This window comes from Pipistrellus hanaki, assembly GCF_964339955.1.
Source record: "Pipistrellus hanaki genome assembly, chromosome: 10".
Classification (NCBI taxonomy): Eukaryota; Metazoa; Chordata; class Mammalia; order Chiroptera; family Vespertilionidae; genus Pipistrellus; species Pipistrellus hanaki.
The window spans coordinates 72,139,676-72,163,004 of record NC_140512.1 but is presented as its reverse complement, the minus strand read 5'-3'; the positions used below and the strand labels follow the sequence as shown (position 1 = coordinate 72,163,004).

The 23,329-nt window shown below is 45.0% G+C and overlaps 1 protein-coding gene across 6 annotated transcripts in view; it reads left to right on the top strand.

The window, feature by feature from the left end:
• The window catches only part of LMBR1 (limb development membrane protein 1), a 124,074-nt gene that overhangs the window by 30,439 nt on the left and 70,306 nt on the right, over positions 1-23,329 (top strand). For 4 of the 6 annotated variants that reach the window (XM_084897534.1, XM_084897535.1, XM_084897536.1 and 1 more), the window contains one exon: positions 18,887-18,990. The exons of the other annotated variants lie outside the window; for them this stretch is intronic. In XM_084897534.1, coding sequence (XP_084753660.1) covers positions 18,887-18,990 — 104 coding nt within the window. The remainder of the gene's footprint in view (positions 1-18,886; positions 18,991-23,329) is intronic. 6 annotated transcript variants of the gene reach the window in all.

Sequence of the window (23,329 nt, the reverse complement as noted above, 5' to 3'; positions counted from 1 at the left end):
ATAAGTAAACTTCCCTTGGTTAAATACACTGGATTTTGGACATACGGGGTTGAGGTGTTACATGTTAATCAGATGACCTTGGGATGATACTTCCTTTCTCTGGGCCAGAATTTAGCAACATAATAAAGTAAGATGTTAATCTTAGTTCTAAATCTCTGCATTGTGAAGCAAGATGTATCTATTTCTGTAAGAAGAAAATCATTAGAATAGTTTGAAGCATGTGATACAGGGGTGGTGCTGAGGCTGGAGTGGGGCAGGATGGTGCGCCTCTGGCAGCCACTGCTCTGGCCCGGGGTCTTTGCTGCTTGGCAGCACGATGCTGTGGGGCTAGTCCCATTGTTGTCTCAGTTCGGGCCATGACATGCCAGCAACTGCAGTTTATGGTGGGATGGTATAGGGGAGTAGAGATGACAGATTAAAATGGTAGCTAAACCTTACATAGTTACTTTTATTGGTATATATCAATAGTAAACAGTAAAATTGGGCAGAAAAAAGAAAGTATACATTTGTATTCACTTTCTGTATCTTGTATGTTAAATATTAAGAAAAATAAGAAACTTTTCAGTTCCATAAATTGAAAAATGATGACATAACTGTTTATGGATGATGTAAACCATCCAGGCAAAAAAATCCATACTTTGGGTGATGAAAACATTTGGAACTAGATAGAGGTGGTTTTTGCACAACATTGTCAATGCACTAAATGCCACTGAATTGTTCTTTTAAAGTGCTAATCCTATTAAATAAAAGCCTAATATGCTAAGTGTTTAGTCATCCAATTGTCTGTTCAACCAATCAAAGTGTACTATGCTAATGATATTTTAAGGCCACTTAACCGCTCACTATGATGTGCACTGACCACCAAAGGGCGTCACTCCAATAGGTAGGTTAGCTTGCTCCTGGGGTCTGGCCAATAGGGATTGAGCTCTCCTGCGGTGCTTCCCCAGCTGGCCAATCTCCTATGCCCCTGCCCACCCCTGGTTGTGTACCAGTGGGGTCCCTTGGTCTGGCCTGCACCCTCTCACAATCCGGGACTCCTCAGGGGATGTTGGACTGGGCCTCTAGTTTTATATAATGTGAGTTTAAAGTTAAAATAAAACCCAAATGATGACACATCCTGAAGATAGGAGAATGGTGGTATTAAAATTGCAGCTCTAAAGTCAGGAAATAATTCTTTAATTATTGAGGCATTTTCCCCTGAGGGGTTCAGTTTTTGCTAAGCTATTCATTCTTTCTTGTGACCAGGGAGAATCAGACTTATAATGTGATTGCCCAGTTTGACTAATCTTTGTGAGGTACACGTTTTGATTTATCAACAGGAATAGACAGTAGCTCTTTTGGGCATCCTGAAGGACATTATAAAATACACTTTTGTTTTATCCATTTTCACATTCCACAGAAGATTTTTAAAAAATCCATACTTTTATTTATTTATTTATTTAAATATATTTTTATTGATTTCAGAGAGGAAGGGAGAGGGGAAGAGAGAGATAGAAACATCAATGATGATGAATAATTGATTGGCTGCCTCCTGCATGGCCCCACTGGGGATCGAACTTGCAACCTGGGCATATGCCCTTGATGAGAATCAAACCTGGGACCCTTCAGTCCGCAGGCTGACACTCTATTCATTGAGCCAAACCAGCTAGGCAAAAAAAATCCATACTTTTAGAATCTATTTATACTTATGTATAAATATTAAAAGTCAGCCAATTTAATATACCTTTGTTAGTTAAATATTACCAATAGTTCCTGTTAACTAATTAAATTTTGGTAGGTCCGAACAATGGAATGCTTTTTTTGGCCGGGATAGATGATGATGTAGATGAGTATTTATTGATACCAAAAGATGTTGAAAAAGTGTTTTTCTCTGGCTGGTAGGATAATATGATAAAAAATTTTAATTTGGTATTTACATTGAGTAATGTTTCTACAGTGGGCATGTGTTGCTTCTTTAGTATAAGAAAAATGCTATCTATATATATAAAATCCTACTATGCAAATAGATGGAATGAGGAACAACCAAACTGGTCGCTATGGCATGCGCTGATCACCATGGGGCATGTGCTGAACATGGTGGGCATCGGCAGCAGGAGGCAGAGTGAGGAACATGGCAGGCATTGGCCACAGTGGAACTGGTAAGCGGGGAACTGGTAAGCGGGGCCCCAGACCAAAGTGGGGTGCTGGTCGCTGTCATTGGGATGAGCCTCTGGTAGTTACTGAAAATTCTTTGCTCCGTGTGCCACAGTCCCGCCCAGTGCTCACACCTGCTGCCAGCAGTGGCCCCAAACACTTGGCACTGTCAACGGGTGCGAGCAGCTACTGCCAGCCCGGATAGCCCTGAGGGCTTCTCCACCTTCCCCTGCTCCTGAGAGGCAATCAGGGCAGGAGCTGCCATTCGCACTCACTGCCGGTACTGGACCCGCTCATACCGCTGCTGGCCCTGGCCCCAGTCGCTCCACACCGTCAGCAGGGAGAGTGGGGCCAGCATTGGGAGTGGGGATGCCAGCAGACAGTACTGGGGGCCAGGTTGGGACACAGAGGATGGGCCCGAGACCTGCCCCTGTGCCCACCGAAGCCTGCCGCCCACAGTTCCTTTCAGGGTGCATGAATTGGTACACTGGGACCCTAATATTAATATAAAAAATTTCACAGCTCATTGCTAAAATTGTTCTTTATTTGTTGTTTTCAAGCAAATAAACAGAATCTATTCTAGTTCTGAAGTTCTCACAATACTGACTCTTCAAACATATACTTGTCTTTTAAAGCTTATGCTTGCTTGGTAGAATTTAAAAATTACCTTAGTCTCTTTTTGACAATTCCACTGACTGAAATATTTGTTTTAACTTAGTTTTGTCATTTTGGAAATCATTGACAAAGGCTGAACTCAGATTCGTTTTCTTGTTTAAGTTTGTTGAGTTTTCTATGTGATGAAAGGTGGGAGCTTAGTGCTCACAGTGTAGTATGTTATCTTCTGACTCCAGCAGGTGGAGCTAGAAGTTAACACATCCTGTGGTGATCTGGCATTCTGTCAGATGCGGTTTAGTTTGGCTTTAAACTAAGTGTTTGGGGATTATTAAATAATCTTTGTTTAAATTCAGATACTTCTTTCAGGGATAGGCATTGGCTGTCTTTCAAATATGTTGTCATTGATACTGATTTAGACAAACTCTGAGGATTCTGAATTTTTAAGATTCTACTACTGTATTGGAGCATGTAATTTTAACTTTGTGAAGTGGGGAAACTTGACTAATTTTTCTTTTTATCTCCAAGTTGATATGTAATAAAATAAAGGCAGTGGTAGCATTTTATGTTTATTAGCCCTAATTTTTAATTTAGCAATGCTTTATCAAATTATAGGCTATTCTTAGGAACTTTATGTGTGTATATCTGACGTACGTTTGTAAGATGCTGGGAATTTACTAAATTTAGGCAATAGTTAAGAATATAATTACTACTTGGGAATGTATGATAGATCTATTATTTTTCTGCATTTTAGATCTTACAGTAACTTTAGCTTTCTATATGTGAAACTGATAATTAAGTTAGCATAAGTTAAGTCTAAAACATTCACATTTATTTACTCTTGTTACTCTTTAATTTTTTGCATTTAATTATTTGGACTTTGAAAAAGCTTTTTATGTGGATGATTAGGTAGGATAAAACCATCAATTCTCAAATTCTTAGTGTGAATATTTCTTGCAAAAATAAATGCAGTCATGCACAGCTTAACAGCTGGGATATGTTCTGAAAAATGCATCCTTAGGCGTTTTTGTTGTTGTGTGAACATAGCATGGCTCTGCACAAACCTGGACGGTGCAGCCCACTGCACATGGCACGGCACAGTGCTCCAGGCTGTCCGCCTGTTGGCCTGTCGCTGTGCAAATGATGTGAGACTGGAGCAGGCCTGAGAGAAAGGACGCCATTAGGAGGCACAATCAGATAAACACGAGGTGTGGGAGGCTGCCACAGGCCTAACACAGCTGTTTACAGCGGACTTTCTATTTACATGTAGAAAGAGTGCATCCTAAAATAACATTAGAAGCATAGAACATACGTGAAGTGGTACTTACTATTACCAAGTACTCTATGCATTGTACAATACATGATGGTATTGCTGCACTGGGATACAACTGGTGGAGATTGCGAGAAATGTTGTGACGTTATGATTCCTGCGAAGTCGCTGGGTGATAGGAGTTTCTAGTTCCATGACCATGCATGGCCTACTGTGTATGTACGATCACTGACCAGTGCTTTGAGATGTGGGCTGGGCGGCACAGGCAGGGTCTAGATCAAGCATGTCAAACTCACAAGCTGGCGGGCCGCATGCCTAGGCTGCGAGTTTGAGACGCTTGATCTAGATCAGGGGTCAGCAACCTGCTGCTCCGGAGCCGCATGCGGCTCTTTTGAACCTTTGCTGCGGCCCCCAGCAGGTCCGACACTAGCAGGGCAGATAGCAGGGCGGGGCGGGGAGCTGTATCACTTATGTCGCAATGGTTTTGCAGCTCCGAGGTTTTTTTTTTCCTTCGAAAACGGGTCCAAGTGGCTCTTTATGTCTTAAAGGTTGCCGACCCCTGATCTAGATTATATCCCTTCTGAGAGCCAGCAGTCATGTTGACTCTCCGGAGAAAGAACAGGTGATGGGAAATAACATTTAAATTCTATATAATGTATATTTAAAGTTCCACAGTAAAGAAGGCACCCAGTTTCCTGACAGGCTAAACCTTGTTGGTGTTCAGACCATGCTCATCGATGGCCTTTCTCCCTGGTCCAGCAGACTTTCTGCTTGTTAGCATCCACGGGAGCAGATGTCTTTGTGTCGCCGTTCATAACTGCTTTGTTTTTCGTGCGCTGACTAGTCAGAGGAGGTGCTTTTACTGCTGTGTGAGCTTTTGCCCCAGGCAGAGTTTTATATTTTAACTTTTGACTTCCAGAGAAGAATTTGAATTTATAGTTTTCACGGCATAAAAGTGGCATGTATGATCAGAAAGATAAATTCTGGATGCCTATATATTTATAGATCACTAATAATAAAGAGCCTCCTTTTTTGCTGTGCCTGACAGTTGATTATTTCAAATTGCAAAAACTAAATGAAATCTCCACCCCCAGTTATAGAGCAGCGTGGACTCTAAGCATCAAGGGTTTGCATTTCTGGTTGGACCTTGTTGGGAGCAGTCGTTGGAGCTCCCTGCCATGTGCTAACATGCGACCTCACTCAGGCCGGATTCGAGCTATGCACTGGGGAGACCAGTGAATTGTGTGGGCTGTGTGCCGAGGGCCCCAGCATGCCCAGCTCCTCAGTTCTGCTGCCCTCTGCCCTTTGGCATAGGGATATGGAGAATTTTGAGTTTCACAGTGGGGTTTAAATATATGTTTCATGATTTTTAAGGATTTTTGTGCCATAAAGAAAATAGAATATGTGGAAGAGCAGGATGAAAAAAAAAATATTGATAATTTTACTATGTTCACATACCGTGTTTCCTCGAAAATAAGACATCCTCTGAAAATAAGACCTAGCGCATGGAAAGATAAGACATTCCCTGAAAATAAGACCTAGCGCAACTTTGGGAGAAAAAATTAATATAAGACACTGTCTTATTTTCGGGGAAACAGGGTAGTTAATAGATTGGTGTCTTTCTTTGCATTTTATTTTCTATGCCAATTTTTGTCATTGTTTTTATATTTGCTAATGTCATGAGCATTAGGCTTTTATCGATGTTTTTTTGGTGTAATTAATGATAACCTTTAGGGAAAAGGTTGAGAGCTAATTTTAGTTGTAACTGGCATCACTTTCTTGTCTTGATCTGACCTAATGCTGGTGGGCATTAGAATTTTTCAGTGTTTTGGCCACTCGCTGTGTGGAGACAAGGCGGGCTGGGATGCTGAAAGCATTTAACTCGGTTGTGCATCGTTTCTCTGTGTTCTTCATGAGAGCCCAGCAAGTTAGGGTACAGCCTGTTTATACAGGAGGAGGCAGGGCCCACAGAGCTGACGGCTGCAGACCAACTGGTCAGACAGATGGACAGACAGTGTCGTCAGGATGGGAAGGTCGCTCAGTGTGAGCGCCTTGTTTTGTTGGAGGACATATAGTATACAGTACAGACCTACGTTAAGTGTTTTATTGACGTGAGATGTGTTTTACAAAGAGGTTTTGGTGTGTTAAGGTGTGGGTGTACGTGTGCACACAAATGACTCCACACAGTGAAACCTGTAACCCCACTGATCCAAGAAGCTCTGCCAGCCCAATGTGCAGGAAAGCCCTGTGTGCAAGAAACTGCCAGGCCATGAAATTGGCCAGGACTATGATAAAGAGAATCTTGGAAGCATTCAGAGAAAAGGACATGTAAGTGCAGAGGACCAAGGATAAGAATTGGCATTTTTCTTGTGGGGAAGAAAGCCAGTCCATCCTAAGCCTGCCAACCTAAGTCCAGTGAGAACACTTTTTTCAAGACAAAGGCAAAAAAAGGCAGTGTCAGAAATTCAGAAACTAGAGATTCATCACCAGCAAACTGCTCCAGGAAGCAGTGCTGCAGTAGCAGGGAGGGAGGAGAGGAGTCGCTGCCCTACACCAGCATGCCATTTGCTGGTGAACATAGACGTTTTCCTTTGTCGTTTGTCTTATTCAAAGAAGATTGATTGTTGAAATAAAAAATAGTAACAGTGTATTGTGAGTTGTATAATATGTACAAATAAAACATGTAACCACAGCAGCACAGAGGCGGGAAGAAGGAAATGGAAATACGCTGGTACAGGTCTGTGCTGCCCACAAAGTGATACTATGGGAAGTACAGTGTGCGGAGTTAGAGGTGTACACGATGACCCCCAGTTCCTGAAACAGCTCAGCAAGGAGGTGCAGTCAGAAAGCAAATAAAGGAAACAAAGTGGAGCATAGTAAAGAGCTAGTACAAAGGAACACAGAAAAGGAAGGAGAACGGGAGACAGAATAGTGGATGGATAGAAAACGGAGCAAGCTGATAGCCTTGAACCTGACCACATCAGTGGTCTGAATGCCCCAGTTAGAAGGCAGAGATGGACAGATTGATAAAAAGGAAGACACAAGTAGATGCTGCCTAAAAGAAACCACTTGAACTAGAAAGACACAAATAGGTTAACAACAATAGGAGAAAAAGGTATACCCTCCTAATGCTAGCAAAAAGAAAGCCAGAGTAGGTATATTATTAGCAGAAAAGAGTAAGGAATAAAGAAGATAATTTCATAATGATGAAGGAGTCCATTCATCACAAGAACATGATAAACATTTATCTACCTAATAAACATTAAACATGTGAAGCAAAATTACAGAAATGAATGAGTTAATAGTCAACATCACACCTATATTCAGATATATCTGTATCCCCTTTTCAATAATTGACAGAACAAGTAGAAAGGAAAACTTAAGGAAATAGAAGACTTGAATAATACTCTTAACCAACTTGACCTAATTTACATTTATTAGCACTTTCTGCCCAACAGTAGTAGAACACATTATTTTCAAGTACACTCGGAGCATTTATTAAGACAGCCACACCCAATGGCATAAATAATCCATACTTTAGAAGGATTTAGATTTGTTCTCTGACAATGCTGAGATCAAATGGAAATCAGTGACACAGCATATCTGGAAAGTGCCTCAAGTCTTTGGTAACTAATTATCATACTTCCCAATAGCGCAAAGGTCAAAGAAGAAGTAAAAAAGGAAATTTGAAAGTACTTTGAACTGAATAAAAATGGAAAGAAATCATTTCAAAATGTTTACAGCACTGAAATGCATGTTTTAGAAAAGAAAAAGGGCTCAAATTAGTTTCTACAGTTTCCACCTTAAGAAACTAGAAAAAGGATGCCGAAACCGGTTTGGCTCAATGGATAGAGCGTCAGCTTGGGGACTGAAAGGTCCCGGGTTTGATTCCGGTCAAGGGCATGTACGTTGGTTGCGGGCACATCCCCGGTGGGGGGTGTGCAGGGAGGCAGCTGATCGATGACTCTCTCTCATCGATGTTTCTGACTCTCTATCTCTCTCCCTTCCTCTCTGTAAAAATCAATAAAATATATATTGAAAAAAAAAAAGAAACTAGAAAAAGGAGAGCAAGTGAATCCCAAAGGAACAAGATGGGATATTAAAAAAGACAAGAGGAGAAATCAGTGAAATAAAAAACAGAAAATATAGAAAATAGAAGATCAGTATCATTGAAAAGCAAAAATAATAAAAAACTCCAATGATCAATATGAGGAACAAAAGAGGGTGACATCACTACACATCCTTCAGCTATTGAAAGGATAATTAGTGCATATTATAAACATTGTTATTCCAGTAGATCCAACAATTTAGAGAAATGAAAAAATTCCTTGAACAAATAACCGAATTCCTTTTAGACATTGTAGAAATGCTACAAATATTTTCATAAATAAACTCTAGGACAGGGGTCTTCAAACTACGGCCCGCGGGCCACATGCGGCCCGCAGAGGAGTCTGATCCTGCCCGCCAGGCTTTTTGGGCAGTGAGCGCAGCCGAGGTGTTACAGTAGGAATTAGTAGTTCATATAGTCCGGCCCTCCAGCTCTCTGAGGGACTGTGATCTGGCCCCCACTTTAAAAAGTTTGAGGACCCCTGCTCTAGGACAAGAGGGCTTCACTGTCAGCCTTACCAAATATTTAAGGAAGAAACAATTCCAGTTCTACACAGACCTTTTCAGAAAATTGAAATTAACCAAAGATCTTATATGCATACTAGAGGCCCATTGCATGAAAGTCGTGCCCTGGAGGGGTGTCGCTTAGCCTGGTCTGCCCCTTCTCACAGTCCGGGAGCCCTTAGGGGATGACCTACTGATGGCTTAGGCCCGTTCCCGTGGGAAGCTACTGGGCTAATCAGGGGAAGGCGCTGTCCCCATCACTCCACTGCTGTTACTACTGTTGGCCGCGTCAGCTGCAAAGCTAGAATCCCGGGCCTCGCAACCACTGTGGCTTTGTCTGGATTGAGGTCCGGAAGATGTCTACCCTTTTATTAGTATAGATTTGCATAACCCCTGGACACACGGAAAAATGCAGTAATTTCCACCCAAGAAACAACAGCCTGGATACATGGAAAAATACAGTAATTTCCACCCAATTCCAGTTCTACACTGGAGAAAACAGGAAGAACAACATCTTAAGATGCCAAAAAAGAAGAAAGTCTTAAGAGGAAAACCAGCAAAATATTTAAAATACTGATTTCTTAATTTTGGGTTGGAAAAGTGGGGGTGGGGAGCATCTTATGTTTGGGGGGATGGGTCAGGCTAGAAGGGGATCAATGGGGAAATTAAGAGTACATTTGTATTTCAATTATAAAGATAAACTTAAAAAAAGGAAGAAAAAGATAATGAGGGGACACTTTCTAACTCATTAGGCCAGTATTAGCCTGATGCCAAAACCAGGCAGACATTACATGAAAACTATAGACGAATAGTGTGGAGGTTCATCTTTGAGAGGAATGGTTTTCTCTGGAGAGACTGGTGGTTCAGAGTGTATTGTGGTCCTTATGTGTATTGCGTGTGGTGGAATTTCAACCTAGGATGTGGTATTTTGTTGGCCTACTTAGAGGATAAGAATTAATTCTATGGTCTGAACCAAATTTTTAATGCTGAGACCAGTTTGAACTTAGTTGATGTCTTTCAGAAATAACTATATAAAGTGTATAATATAATCTTTGGGTTATGTATATTTGATAGTCTTTTCAAGTTAAATTTCAAGGCTTTAACCTAGAGATAGCTTTGGAACATTTCAAGGGCTCTGGAATGATTCAAGGATTTATTCTCTCCTCTTAAAAGAAATAGATTGGCCTAATTTATACTCGAAATCATGTGGGAAGCTTTATCAAATAAAAATTAACAACTATGCTCTATTTGAATACATATAAGCAATTGGTTCTAACAAAGTACACAATGAATACTGTTTAAAAGTAAATTTAAAAAGGAAAAATTTAAAAATCTCTTCCACTACTATTTACAAAGTAAACCAACAGTTATTATTTGGGCATTAAATCTCACCATTAATGAGACACCAGGAAGAAAAAGAGAGTTACTTTTACTTGAGATGTATGCATTGCAGTATTGACCAGCATGTCTCTCTCCTACTAGTTCTTCTGAAAAGCAACCAAGTTGTTGGTTCTGTTTAAAAGAAAGTAAGTTTTTTAAAAAAAACTCCATACATGTGGCTTAGAGATTGCTCTGGGAAAAAATACAGTGGGAAATGCCCATCAAATACCTAGGAACTGTACTTAAAAATCAAAGTATTAGGCCTCAAAAGGTAAGAAATATGAAAGGATTGCCTCAAGACCTTAAATGACTTTAAGAAATTATTAGAGGACATTAATTAGTTAAGTCCTTATCTAAAAATATCTACAGGAGAAATAGCAACTTTATTCAGTATACTTAGGAATCCTAAGGAAGATTTTTATTAAGTGTATACAAAGACCTACAGAGTCATTTTTCTAATTTTGTGGCTTGCATGTAACAGCAGTTTGCAATCATCTAAAAAATATAAATGACAAGTGGTTTGGGGCCATCTAGTAAATCCTGTCATCCCTAAACCAAGGACACTTTAAAGTGAATAATTTGCATTTGCCCCCCTAACCAAAGTTTATGTCTGTATTCTCAAAAAGACTGACAGCAGCCAATTAGTATCATTTACTGTCCACATCCTACGACAAATAAAGTTAGAAAATAAACCTTATTTTGGACTGATTTAAATTGGCAAATTGAAATAAGTGTATGTGGCAGGGGAAAACAGTAGTGGAAGGTTACCAGAGGCTTAATACTGTCACAAAGGCTTGTCTCTCACCTGGAGATTACTTATTATGGAAGTATTTTATTCATGTTTGTGCTGATATTAGCCGGGCCTACATCCAGGGAATGGGCCAAAGTGCAGGAGAGAAAAGCATTGGGTAAATGAACGCCACGGGAGGGCCTGGTCCCCTTCCTGCGGGCATGATGGGACTAATTTTAGGGAGAGGGGTTTCAACATTGAAAGGGTTTCAAGTTCTCTCTGGGGAGATAGATCAGGACTATACTGGAGAAATTAAAGTAATGGCACAAACAATCTTACCTAATAATAGACAAACATATAAATTGACCGTACTTTCACTATGCCCATAGCCAATCAGAGTGACTACACAAACAAGATGGCGGTTAATTTGTATACATAGGCTCCCAGTGTCTGTGTCCCAGGAACATCCTGGCACCCAGGTCATTGGGAGGTAAGGCCTGGGCACGCCGAAAGCCTCTGGTTTGTGTATCCTTCCACAGCTCCTGCCCCAGGAGGCTTTCTGCCGAATGCAGGAGCGGACTCCCTGCAACCGACTGCAGGGAGCTGTGGACCTGCTCTGGCACCAGGCTGAAAGCCTCGGTTTCAGCCTGGTGCAGGAGCAGACCCCCTGCTATTGATCATAGGGAGCTGTGGGCCCGCTCTGGCACCGGGCCGAAAGCCTCGGTTTCAGCCTGGTGCAGGAGCGGACCCCCTGCGATCGATCGCCTGGGCCGGGAGCTGGGGGTCTGCTCCTACCCAGGAGGCTATCGGCCTGGGCAGGCCTGGGCAGGGGCTGAGCCGGTGATCAGAGGGAGCTGGAGCGGCCCTGCCCAGGCCTAAAGCTTCGGCTAGAGGCTTTAGGTCTGGGCAGGGCCCAGCCCGCGATTGATGTGAAATATAGAGGAAACACCTTTTCTGACTGCACATTGGCTAACCTTCCTGTATGCCACTGGTAATATTCTTAGTAACTTGGGTAATAAGAATCCAAAAAGGTGATCTAGGATTTTTCCACCACACTTCTAGAGGAAAAAAAAAAAAGGTCTGCTGCTGGAGGGCTAAGAAATGTCATATCCTGCCCTAGCCGGTTTGACTCAGTGGATAGAGCCTTGGTCTGCCGACCACAGGGTCTGGGTTTGATTCTGATCAAGGGCATGTACCTTGGTTTCAGGCTCCTCCCTGGCTGGGGCCCAGATCAGGGCTCATGCAGGAGGCAACCAATCAAAGTGTTCCTCTTACTTTGATGTTTCTCTCTGTCTTTCCCTTTCTCTTCCACATTCTCTAAAAGTCAATGGAAACATATTCTCAGATGAGGATAAAACATAAATAAATAAAGAAATGCATATCCTATGAAAGACACATCTTGAAAATGCCTAAAGAAAGTTGTCAATTTTTTCTTGGTGAAGGAACTGAATCCGTGTTGATGAAAACACCTTGGTGGCTGTGGTGACTGGCAGTGGCTGCAGCAGCGGGGTGATGGGGCTGGTGCCTTCCCCTGATCAGCCAGGTTGCCCCCCTTGGGGAGCGGGCCTAAGCTGTCAGTAGGACATCCCCTGAGGGCTCCCAGTATGTGAGAGGGCAGGTTGGGCTGAGGGACTCCCCACCCCCATTGCACGAATTTCATGCACTAGGCCCTAGTTAATACTATAAATCAGGTCTTACCAAAAACAAAAATAGCACAAATACAAGGTCAGGCAATAGCAGAAAGAGCCAAATCTACTCTTAAAAAGCAATTATAAAACCAAAAAAAGGGGAGAAGGATGGTATGTGTTAAATTTTTTGAATTATGATGCAGAGAGTTGTACAGAGGCCGAAAGGCATTGGACCTCCAGTGCAATAGCCTCCACTGAGTTTGCCCTGTGGAAGGATACACAAACCAAACAAGAGTTTTACCGAATCCAGTAATGATGTGGGGAAGAGGTTGTGTTTTGAATCTTTCCAGAGGGAGCAGCACAGTCAGTTTGGGTGCCAGAGCATTATGTGCATTACCACAATAGACTTAGAGAAGGTCCTTGTCCCTTCGTTCAAAAGACTGAGAGTTTCCTGATGACAACAATGCGGGAGAAGAAAATGAAGGCTAAGGGACCGAGGTGTCAACATGGGGTCAGCTGAAGAGGTTAAAGCTGATGTCCGGTAGATAGTAGAAAAACAAGAATGGAAGCTACTTCCTCAACCATGTTTCTGGCTATGCTAGCTAGCATTGGTTAACTGTCAGTCTTCTGCAAAGTCTTGCGCAGCCAAGTCCAAGAACTACGAGTAAATATACAGCAGCACAAAAGAAACTTTCATTTTGTAGCTGAAAATGTTAACTTGTCTGTAGTTTTGATTTCTCACATTGCTATGTTGCATTGGCATTGTTTTGTTATTGTTTTAATAGCCAGAGCTTTATTCTTGATGTTTAACTTTTACCTTTATAGTAGCTTAAAAACAAAAGAAGGGGGAGATGTAGGGAGTGGCTATAGGGTCAAGCCTTGGATTGACCTGTGGCAGAGCCACAAACAAATCCCAGCTTGAAGGGCAGAGCTTTCCTTGCATAATTAAACCTGACCTGTAGCCCACCCTAATTCCTTCCTAAAGGGCTGTGGGAGGTACAACAGTGCTGCCAAAACAAGGTGAAACTCACGAGAATATTGTAACCATGTTGACCACTTCTTATTTTGCTTTGACTATAAAATACAGCCTTGGCTTGCAGGCTAGATTTTTCTGTGTCCTTATCCAGGCATGAGAGATCCGCTGAGCCCCAGCTGTATTCTCTTTGTCTTCTTGAATCCGTCACCGCCCCTCCTCAGGCTCACCCTTGGCCATGCTGACATGGCACACTGGTTATCATTTGGTGCTCAAACATCATGCTTGTTCTGCCACTCAGGATGGATTCTTGGCCTCGGAGCCAGTGCTGTGGGGACACGGTGCTGCCCCACTTGGGTGCCTGGCTCTCAGGAGCTGTGCTGTAGAGTGCAGGCATCTGTGAAGAAGATGAGGATGTGAAAATGGGTGCTGGGAAGAAACCAAGATGGCGGCATAGGTAAACGCCTAACTGCAGCCTCACACAACAATTTCAAAAAATACAACTAAAATACAAAGTGGACATCATCCAGAACTACAGCAAAGTTGACTGACTGGAAATTCTACAACTAGAAGGAAAGAGAAAACCAGAAGGAAAACCAGAGGAGTTGTAAAAGCCTAAGGTACAGAGACATGGTGCGCGTGTGGGGAGAGGACGGAGCTGGAGAGGAGGGTCGGCCAAGTGCCTGGTTGGCATTCCCTAGCAGGAAGTAGATAAAAGCTCCGGACTGTGCTGAACCCCAGATCTGACAGCACTGAACCCCAGTTCTAGGCCAGACCCTGGGAACCCAGGCTCATACAGAGGGATTCTAGGCTGTAAGGCCGCTGGATTGCCCTAGTGGGAAGGAGACAAAAGCTCCGGACTGCACAGAACCCCACTTCCAACCCCACTATCAATTGCACTGAACCCCAGTACTGGACTCATTGGGGGAGAGACTAGGCTGTCTGGTAGCGGGTGAAACTCGAGGGCACCTTTCTCTCAGAGGTGCTTGCAGTGAGTACCAAAGCAGCGAGTACCAAAGGACACAGAGGAACACTGAGACTCAGGAACCTCATAGGGCGAGGTTGACAGGAAGCCAAGGCTATAGGCTCCATCCTGAAACTCCATCCCATCCAAGCTGAGCACAGAGGCTTTTGAATAAGGCTGTCTCCTGGCATAGACACAGCTGATACTCACAGCCAATTGGCCTGGAGGTCAGTTCCTCCCAGTGATACCAATGACAATTAAGACTTAAATACAAAAGGCTGTACACACAGTCCACAAAGGGGTGCTCCAAGAGTGTCTACCTCAGGTAACTGGGAGGCTGACCCACTGAACCATATAGGACACCTTAACACACAAAGCCACCCTACCAACTCAGGGAACCTGTGAAAATGCTGAGACAAGGAAACAGATCACAAACGAAAGAAATGGAGGACAAAAAGCGACTGGATATAGAGTTCAAAACCATGGTTATAAGGTTTTTCAAGAATTTCCTAGAAAAGGCAGATAAACGAGACCTATGAGGATATGAAAAGGGATCAACTAGAAATAAAGAATACATTGTCTGAAATAAAAAATATACAGAGTCCTAAAAACATAATGGAAGATCACAAGAATCAAGTCAAAGATTTGGAACACAAAGAGCCAGAGGACACTCCTCTGCAGAAGCAAGAAGACAAGAGAATCCAGAAAGTTGAAGATAGTGTAAGAAACCTCTGGGACAACTTCAAGCGAACCAACATCAGAATTATGGGGGTCCCAGAAGAAGATAGAGAGCAAGATACTGAAAACATATTGGAAGAAAACTTCCCCCACCTGGTGAAAGAAATAGACTTACAAGTCCAGGAAGCACATAGAACCCCAAACAAAAGGAACCCAAAGAGGACCACACCAAGACACATCATAATTAAAATTCCAAGAGCAAAAGACAAAGAGAGAATATTAAAAGCAGCAAGAGAAAAGCAGGTAGTTACCTATAAAGGAGCACCCATACAATTGTCAGCTGATTTCTCAACAGAAACCATGCAGGCCAGACAGGAATGGCAAGAAATATTCAAGGTGATGAATAGCAAGAACCTACAGCCAAAAATACTCTACCCAGCAAAGCTATCACTCAGAATTGAAGGCCAGATAAAGAGCTTCACAGACAAGAAAAAGCTAAAGCAGTTCATCACCGCCAAACCAGAATTATATGAATTGCTGAAGGGGGTTATTTAGGAAGAGGAAGAAGATAAAGATAAAAATTATGATCAATAAATACGTAACTATCAACAAGTGAATCTAAAAACCAAGGGAATTAGAAAAAACCATGATGAACAATATTAACTGTTGAATATAATAGAATCAGAGGTATGGAAGGGGAGTGGACTGATGATTCTCAGGGAAAAGTGGAGTGGGGGGTGCGGGAAGAGACTGAACTGTGCATCTATGGATGAGGACAATGGGCGGTGGGGAAAGGGCAGAGGGTGGGGTGGGAACCTGGTGGAGGGGGAAAAAATGAGGAACTTTTGTAATAATATGAACAATAAAGATTTATTTAAAAAAGAAAAAGAAAATGGGTGCTGATGCTGCTAAAATGGGAAAGCACCTTGGGAAGAGTGGCTGCTGTTTCTAGCTGTGGGCAAAGGCGTGTTCTGAGCTTGAAGACCATCTGTAAACTAGAGGAAGATTTTGGTGCGATGCCCAAAGCATCTGGAAATTGCCTGAGATGCTAGGGACTTACCAAGAGATAGAATGCACTGACTTTTATCTCTTCTGCACAAATGATTTAAAACCACGCTTTCTCTGTTTTCCACCAGACCTACCCAAAGCAACATAAAGCAGTCACGGTTCTCCAGCCCAAAGAATACAATGTGCTAATGTGAACCGTCTAATGCTCAATATCATTGGACTTCAGATCTGGTAGTAACTTACTTGGAAACCCTATGAAGGGAGGTCAAGTGCTGTTGAGCAAAGTAGAGAACAAAGACCATGCACTGAAGTTTGTGAACTTGACCTGGAGAGCACAGCTCTGATTGAGGCCCATTGATTCTTAGGCACGTGTGTGTAGATGGTGCATATCCCCAGTATCTCTTGGGGGAGGGGAGATGGTTGTTGGACATGTGCAAATTGCTGGTGACAAAAAGCAAGAGCTGATACACCTGGCAGGAGGGAGTAGGGAAGTCATCCCACCTGTTAGCACCTCTGGAGATGTGGCTGTTACTAAAAGCAGCAAGTCACAAAGTGCTTTTGTGTGTGACAGGTGTGCTGATTGTCCTACGTGCATTATTTCACTTAGTTCTCAACACCACCTTAGGCAGGATCCTCGCCTCGTTTTATAGGTAAGAACCTGTGGCTCATTGGGTCTGGCACATGGACATGCTGGTGAGGCTGGAACCCAGGTGTCTGACACTCCAGGTGGGGCTTTGAGCCACCGTCCTTTGAGCCCTTCCAGTTATTAATGCATCAAAACAATTGACTGTGATGATAACCCCTTTGAATGAAGAAAAGGGTGAAGGTGTTGAAAGTTTGGAAAGTAGAAAAGTACTTTAGAACAATTTTTATTTATTTATTTATTTATTTAAAATATATTTTATTGATTTTTTTTACAGAGAGGAAGGGAGAGAGATAGAAAGCTAGAAACATCGATGAGAGAGAAACATCGACCAGCTGCCCTCTGTACACCCCCCACCGGGGATATGCCTGCAACCAGTGTACATGCCCTGGACCAGAATCAAACCTGGGACCTTTCAGTCCGCAGACTGATGCTCTACCGCTGAGCCAAACCGGTTTCAGCCAATTTTTATTTTAAAAAGTTCAAATTAAAGTTTTTCCAATGAAAGATGTAAGATGTTTCCCCCCAAAATTTGTGCAACATTTTAGTTCCTGCTAAGCTAAGTTGTTAATTTCATTAAATTTGCCTACATTTTTGAATAAGAAACTGTAAGTTGAATTTTTAAATTCTGTCCCCTTACCTATTGAAGATCAGTCTCTAGATCAGCGGTCCCAGCCTTACTCTCGACCCCACGGGACGCATGGGCTCTCTTTGTTGGCCTCCATGCTGTTCCGAGGGGGTTAGGGCAGTGAGGACTCAGGATGTTAATTTGTAACCACCACCTTGGTCCCCTGAGAACTCACGTGCAGGGTCTGGCGCCTGGATTGAGAGCTGCAACCGCAGAGGTTTATTCTGCTCACTAGTGGCTGTGTCCCCGGAGCCCGGCGTCCGCGCCTCGGAAATCCAGGCGGAAAGAAAGCAGGTGCCCGCTTCCAAAGCCCTGACTTCTAATTGTAGCATAATTTTTATCTTTGACTCTGGATTTTGCAAATTTTATAAAGATTATAGCCATCATTTTAAAAGTCAGTTTTTTTACCTTATTTAATTTTTTTTTTTTTATTACTGGAGACCCGATGCACAAAATTCATGCAAAGGGCTTGACCCTTACAGCTGTGGCGGCTTGCCTCGGCTCTTGCAGCCCAGGCTTGGCCTGAAAGGTCTTCCGGAAGGATATCCAGAAGGACGTCCAGTTTAAGTAGCATAATACTCTTTTATTATTATAGATTTATTTCAGAGGAGAAGGGAGAGGGAGAGAGAGAGAAACATCAGTGACGAGAGAGAATCATTGATCAACTGCCTCCTTAATGTCTCTTACTCTTGGATCAAGCCTGCAACCCGGGCATGTGCCCTTGACTGGAATCAAACCCGGAACCCTTCAGTCTGTAGGCCGACGTTCTATCCACTAAGCCAGACCAGCTGGGGCTCAGTTTTTTACCTTTAAAAAATAGGAAATGTTGGGCCAAGTTCTGTCTCAAGGACACACCTAAAGTTCTCTTTTTCCAAATTTATTCTTAGTTGCTTTTTACAGTGGTTTTCTAAAAGAGTGTGGTATATGTGAGAAAGAGAAAAGGCTGTGTGAGCTTCTCTTCCCCTCTCTTTCCCACTTGGAGTTGCTCACTAAAACACCTGCGGTGTGGTGCTTTTTAAAATCCCAGGGGTGGCGCCGCCGCAGGCTGGCTGTGCTCCGCGGCCCGTCTGGTGGCCTCCTCCACCGCTGTCGGGCGGCTGCTGGGACGAGTGAATGAGTTCTCATCATATCTCACCACTTAGAATAGTGCTTGGCACATAAAGGCTCAATCAATGCTAATTATTACTTTTAGGGTTTTTATGAGGCTTAAATTAAATGAGATTATGCGTGTAAAATGTTTAGTAGAGTACCTGGAATTTATTAAGTACTCCATAAATGCTAGTGGCTCTAATATAAATATTCAGGTGCCAATATGTCTAAAGAAGCCAGTATGACCATGTCTGTGGGTCTCTGCACATGTCATATTGTAGTGACTGTATTTCAGGGTGTGAGGAAACATTAATTCCTATCTTGGCTTTTACCGGTAGGTACATGTTACAAAGTTGCACACAATTTAAATAGGTAATTACTTTCTGATTCTAAGGTTAGGTCATTTGTTAGGCCACTCTTCAAGTTTATGTTTATTTTCCTTTAGAAAGCACAGTACTCTAATGCCACAGTGTGGCATGGCCATTTCTCTGCCGAGCGTTCCCGGACCTGACCTGGCTGTCTTCTGGATTGCTTTCTAGGTCTGTGGAACCTCGCTTCTCTCTTCTCCAACCTTTGTTTGTTTGTCTTGATGCCCTTTGCCTTTTTCTTCCTGGAATCAGAAGGTTTTGCTGGCCTGAAAAAGGTGAGTGATCTGTGTTTTGGAATTAAATTAGTTACATGGAGAAATAAATACCATTCATGTTGAACTGTAAGAAGTTGGTTTAAACAGCCATTTGATGGGGATGTAAAAAGTTTAATAATAACAATATCTTGTTACTATTACTATTAACAGTCTCTTAGTCACACTGCTTATGAACGGACTGAGTCTGCAGGGAGCAGAGCGTCTTTGACCTTCGCGGCTCCCGGAGCGTGCTGCCGGGCGGATGAGCCATGTGGAGGGGATGCCCACGCAGCAGCTGCTCGCTGGCTCTCTCCTCTCCTTTGTTTAAAGTAGGGGTGTCGAACTCAATCAGAGAAGGGGCCAAAATCTAAAATCCAGCCTAAATCGCGGGCCGAATGGTTTACTGAACAGTCATAAACTGACAATGTCATAAACTGACAGCGGAGTGCAGTGATGACAGCGCGGTGCGGGCCACATTGCAAGGCCTGGCGGGCTGGATTTGGCCCGTGGGCCTTGTGTTTGACACATGTGGTTTAAAGCATGGAGCAAGCTCTAGGAGCTTAGGGTGTATCTTGGTGTACGTTATTTCACATCCAGGGTGTTCAGGGTGTAGCTGTTAGAGCATTAGACATGCTCCGTCAGACAGTCAGCTTCCCAAGGGGCTGTGCTGCTGCTGGGAGGGGGAGGTGGGAGCGGGCCCATGGAGACTTCGCAAGAGCACCTCAGTTAGACTTTCTCAGTGGTAAGGACTGCAGCTGCCCTCGGATATGGCATTTTAAAAGTGAGAGGAATATTTTTTACTTGTAGTCTCTTAACTTATAGAGCTCTTTGCTATACATTTTTTGAATATAATGCAAAGATTTAAGTAGCTAGTACTTTTTGGGTGACTTTTAAACTTGACAAAATGAGCTTCAGTGTTACAGTTTATTTACCGACACAGCATGCCTTCTCATTGCTAGTCTCTTCATGTAACATGCGGGGGAGGCGTGCTGTGTCCTTGCTGAGCAGGACTGCAACGTCACACAAATGAACTTGGCTTGGCAAGTTGTAAGCCGTGTACTTTTTGTGTCACGCCGCTCTCTGTGGGTTCTTAGGAGTGAGAATGTTTGCTGGTGTTTGGCGACTCTTGTACATGTCACGTTCAGCACGCTTTGGGCCTGCACACCAGAGGGCCCGGAGAGCCCCTGAGGGTGAGTTGGCGGTGTCTGTGGGCCCACCTCTCTGGTTTCTAGAACTGGTTCTTAAGCCAGCGCTCAGCCACTGAGCCACACCGGCTGGGCATCACTGGCTTTTACTTATTGGAGTTGTTTTTTTTATTATGATGCATTTAAATTTACCTAAGTTATCTATATAATGTGAAAAATTACATAGTTTAAAAAGCTCTTTGTTATAATTTCTTGAAGAAATTATAAGAAGTGTTGTTGCTGAAAGGGATTTCGTTCAAACCTTTCTTTTATAAGGTGACATCTGAGGCCCAGCGATAGTAAATGTTATTAAATTGTCCACGAAGCACATACGTGCAGTTGCTGAACTCGTACCAAGCCCAGCGGTTGCTGCTGAGCTTCTGAAGTGTTTGTGTTGTTCGCAGCCAGCACTATGGCAGCACAGTAAGGGCCAACAGGTGGGAGCCGGCCAGGGCCAGCGGAATAGGTAGGGGAGGCCAACGGGATGGAGGGGAGGGGCTGGCGGGATGGGGGGAGAGGACGGCGGGATGGTGAAGGGAGGCCAACGGGATGGGGGAGAGGCCAACGGGATGGGGGGAGAGGCCGGCGGGATGGGGGGAGAGGCTGGCAGGATGGGGGGGAGAGGCCAGCGGGATGGGCGGGAGAGGCCGGTGGGATGGTGAGGGGAGGCCAACGGGAGAGGCCGGCGGGATGCGGGGGAGAGGCCGGCGGGATGGGGGGAGAGGCCGGTGGGATGGGGGGGAGAGTCCGGCGGGATGGGGGGGAGAGGCCGGCGGGATGCGGGGAGAGGCCAGTGGGATGGGGGGGAGAGTCCGGCGGGATGGGGGGAGAGGCCGGTGGGATGGGGGGGAGAGGCCGGCTGGATGGGGGAGAGGCCGGCGGGATGCGGGGAGAGGCCGGTGGGATGGGGGGGAGAGTCCGGCGGGATGGGGGGAGAGGCCGGCGGGATGGGGGGGGAGAGGCCGGCTGGATGGGGGAGAGGCCGGCGGGATGGGGGGAGAGGCCGGCGGGATGGGGGGGGAGGCCGGCTGGATGGGGGAGAGGCCGGCGGGATGGGGGGGAGAGGCCGGCGGGATGGGGGGAGAGGCCGGTGGGATGGGGGGGAGAGGCCGGCGGGATGGGGGGGGAGAGGCCGGCTGGATGGGGGAGAGGCCGGCGGGATGGGGGGAGAGGCCGGTGGGATGGGGGAGAGGCCGGCGGGATGGGGGGGGAGAGGCTGGATGAATGGGGGAGGTCGGTGGGGGTCACCTCGGGGCAGGTGCTGTGTGTGCAAGGACTGGGTAGAGCGTGCTCCTGGCCCACCCCCAGTATTCTAGAAGGGCTTATAAACTATTGCGTTCAGGAGGGTTGGAAGAATGAGCACGGACAAGAAATGAAGTTGTGGGAGATACCTGAAAAACCAGTTCCGTAGAATTTGGGAGCCTTTGATGGATATTCATTCACCTGACAGTTTTACTAAGCGTGTGCTAGGTAGTAATTGTGCTGCTAATGTAGGAGCTCGCCAGGGACGGAGGAGAGACGGGCTCCTGCCTGGAAGGGTGCCCCGGGGAGTCAGGAGGTGAGTAACTGAGGTGCGGAGGAGCAGGTCCTGGTTCCCGGCGGGAGGCACAGAGGCCGCCTGCTCTGGAGCTGGGCCCGCGCGGAGCAGGAGGAGGCGGCGGTGTTGGCCTAGTGCACCCCAGGCCTGAGCGGGAATGGCTGGTGCGGAGGCTGGTGAGCGGCCGAGTCCCCGCCCGGTGGTTGTGGTTTTATGGGTAGATGGCAGGGAGTGGGCCGGGATTTCTGTGAAGGATTTTTGCACTACTGTTTTATCTAAGTCACTAAGGGAAGGTGAAATGCGGGTGGTGGAGGCATCGGCATATGAAGACGTCTCACCCCCTGGCCCATCACATAGCGTCTGAGCACATGTCCCTGTTGTCGCTGTCGGTGTTTGCGTACACATGCAGAGCTCTCCTTCCTGTCTGCCTGGGACGCTCAGTGTTAAAGAGTTTCACATTCGGTCTCATAGGTGTACCTACTTTTATGCTTTTTATAAAAGTCTAGTTATTAAATAATTTTTAAAAACTGCGAATAATTGCCTCCCAATTATTTCCCCCTTGTGAGCTAACCAACTAGAAAGGGACTTGGCTTGATTTATTGGAGCTGAATTAGTTACTATCTCAAGAATTAAAAAAACAAACCCAGGCACAAAAACCATGACATGTCCCTATTCTCTTAGTCACAGGAAAACCACTGAGCCCCACGTGTGTTGTTTGCATGTCAGTGTGGAGGAGGGATGGGGGGGAGGGAAGCACCTCCCCCTCCGTTGTGCCTCTTTCTTTTTAAAAATTTATTTTGTTGAAAGTATTACAGATGTCCCCATTCCCCCCACTAACCCTATCTGCGCCCCCATGCCTTCACCGTCTGTGTCTCGGGTTTTGAATATATGCACAAGAGTTCTTTGGTGGATCTCTTCCCAGCGCCCCCGCCCCATACAACAGTCTCTCCTCTAAGTTATGTGCTTCCAGTTTCTCTCTACACGAGGGAAAGAACATTCACTTTGTTACTGTCGTCAAGTCCCTCTGGTTCCCCAGCTTCTCTTGGGATCGCAAGGGGTGAATGAGTGAGTGTGGGTAATGTTGACCCAGCTGCCCAACTAATGCCCAAACAGCCAGGAGTTTTAAAAGACGGCGAGGAGGCAGCACTCAAGATGCTGCTGTTGATGGACTAGACAGTGTGGAATGAGGGAGGCTGTAGGAACAAACCAGAGAGCGGGTCCTGGGGGCCTCTGAGGGAGGAGGTGCCAGTGAATGGAGGCTGCAGAGCCTGCGTGCTGGGAAGGCCGGGTGCAGGGTGAGATGCCCAGGCTGAGGTTCCCTGAGGTGAGTGGCCTTGTTTACAGGCCCCACGGGTGGAGGCCGCATGTACAGCGAAGGCTGCACCCCGGACCAGCCCCTGGCCGTCAGCCGTCCTCGCGTCCTCCAGAGCTCCTGCGCTGACGAGTGCGTGTCCCGGGAAGTGCCAGTGGTGCCGGGAGTCACCCGAAGCCGCTGAGAGAGGCGGCTCCTCACTGTCCCCACACTCGGAGTTTTAAGGTTCCATTTTGATCCCAGACCAGGTTCCAGGCTGCACTAGGGGTGTTTGGGAAGCTTGCCGGGGAAGGCGATCATGACCCATTATTTTAACATTCATATTAT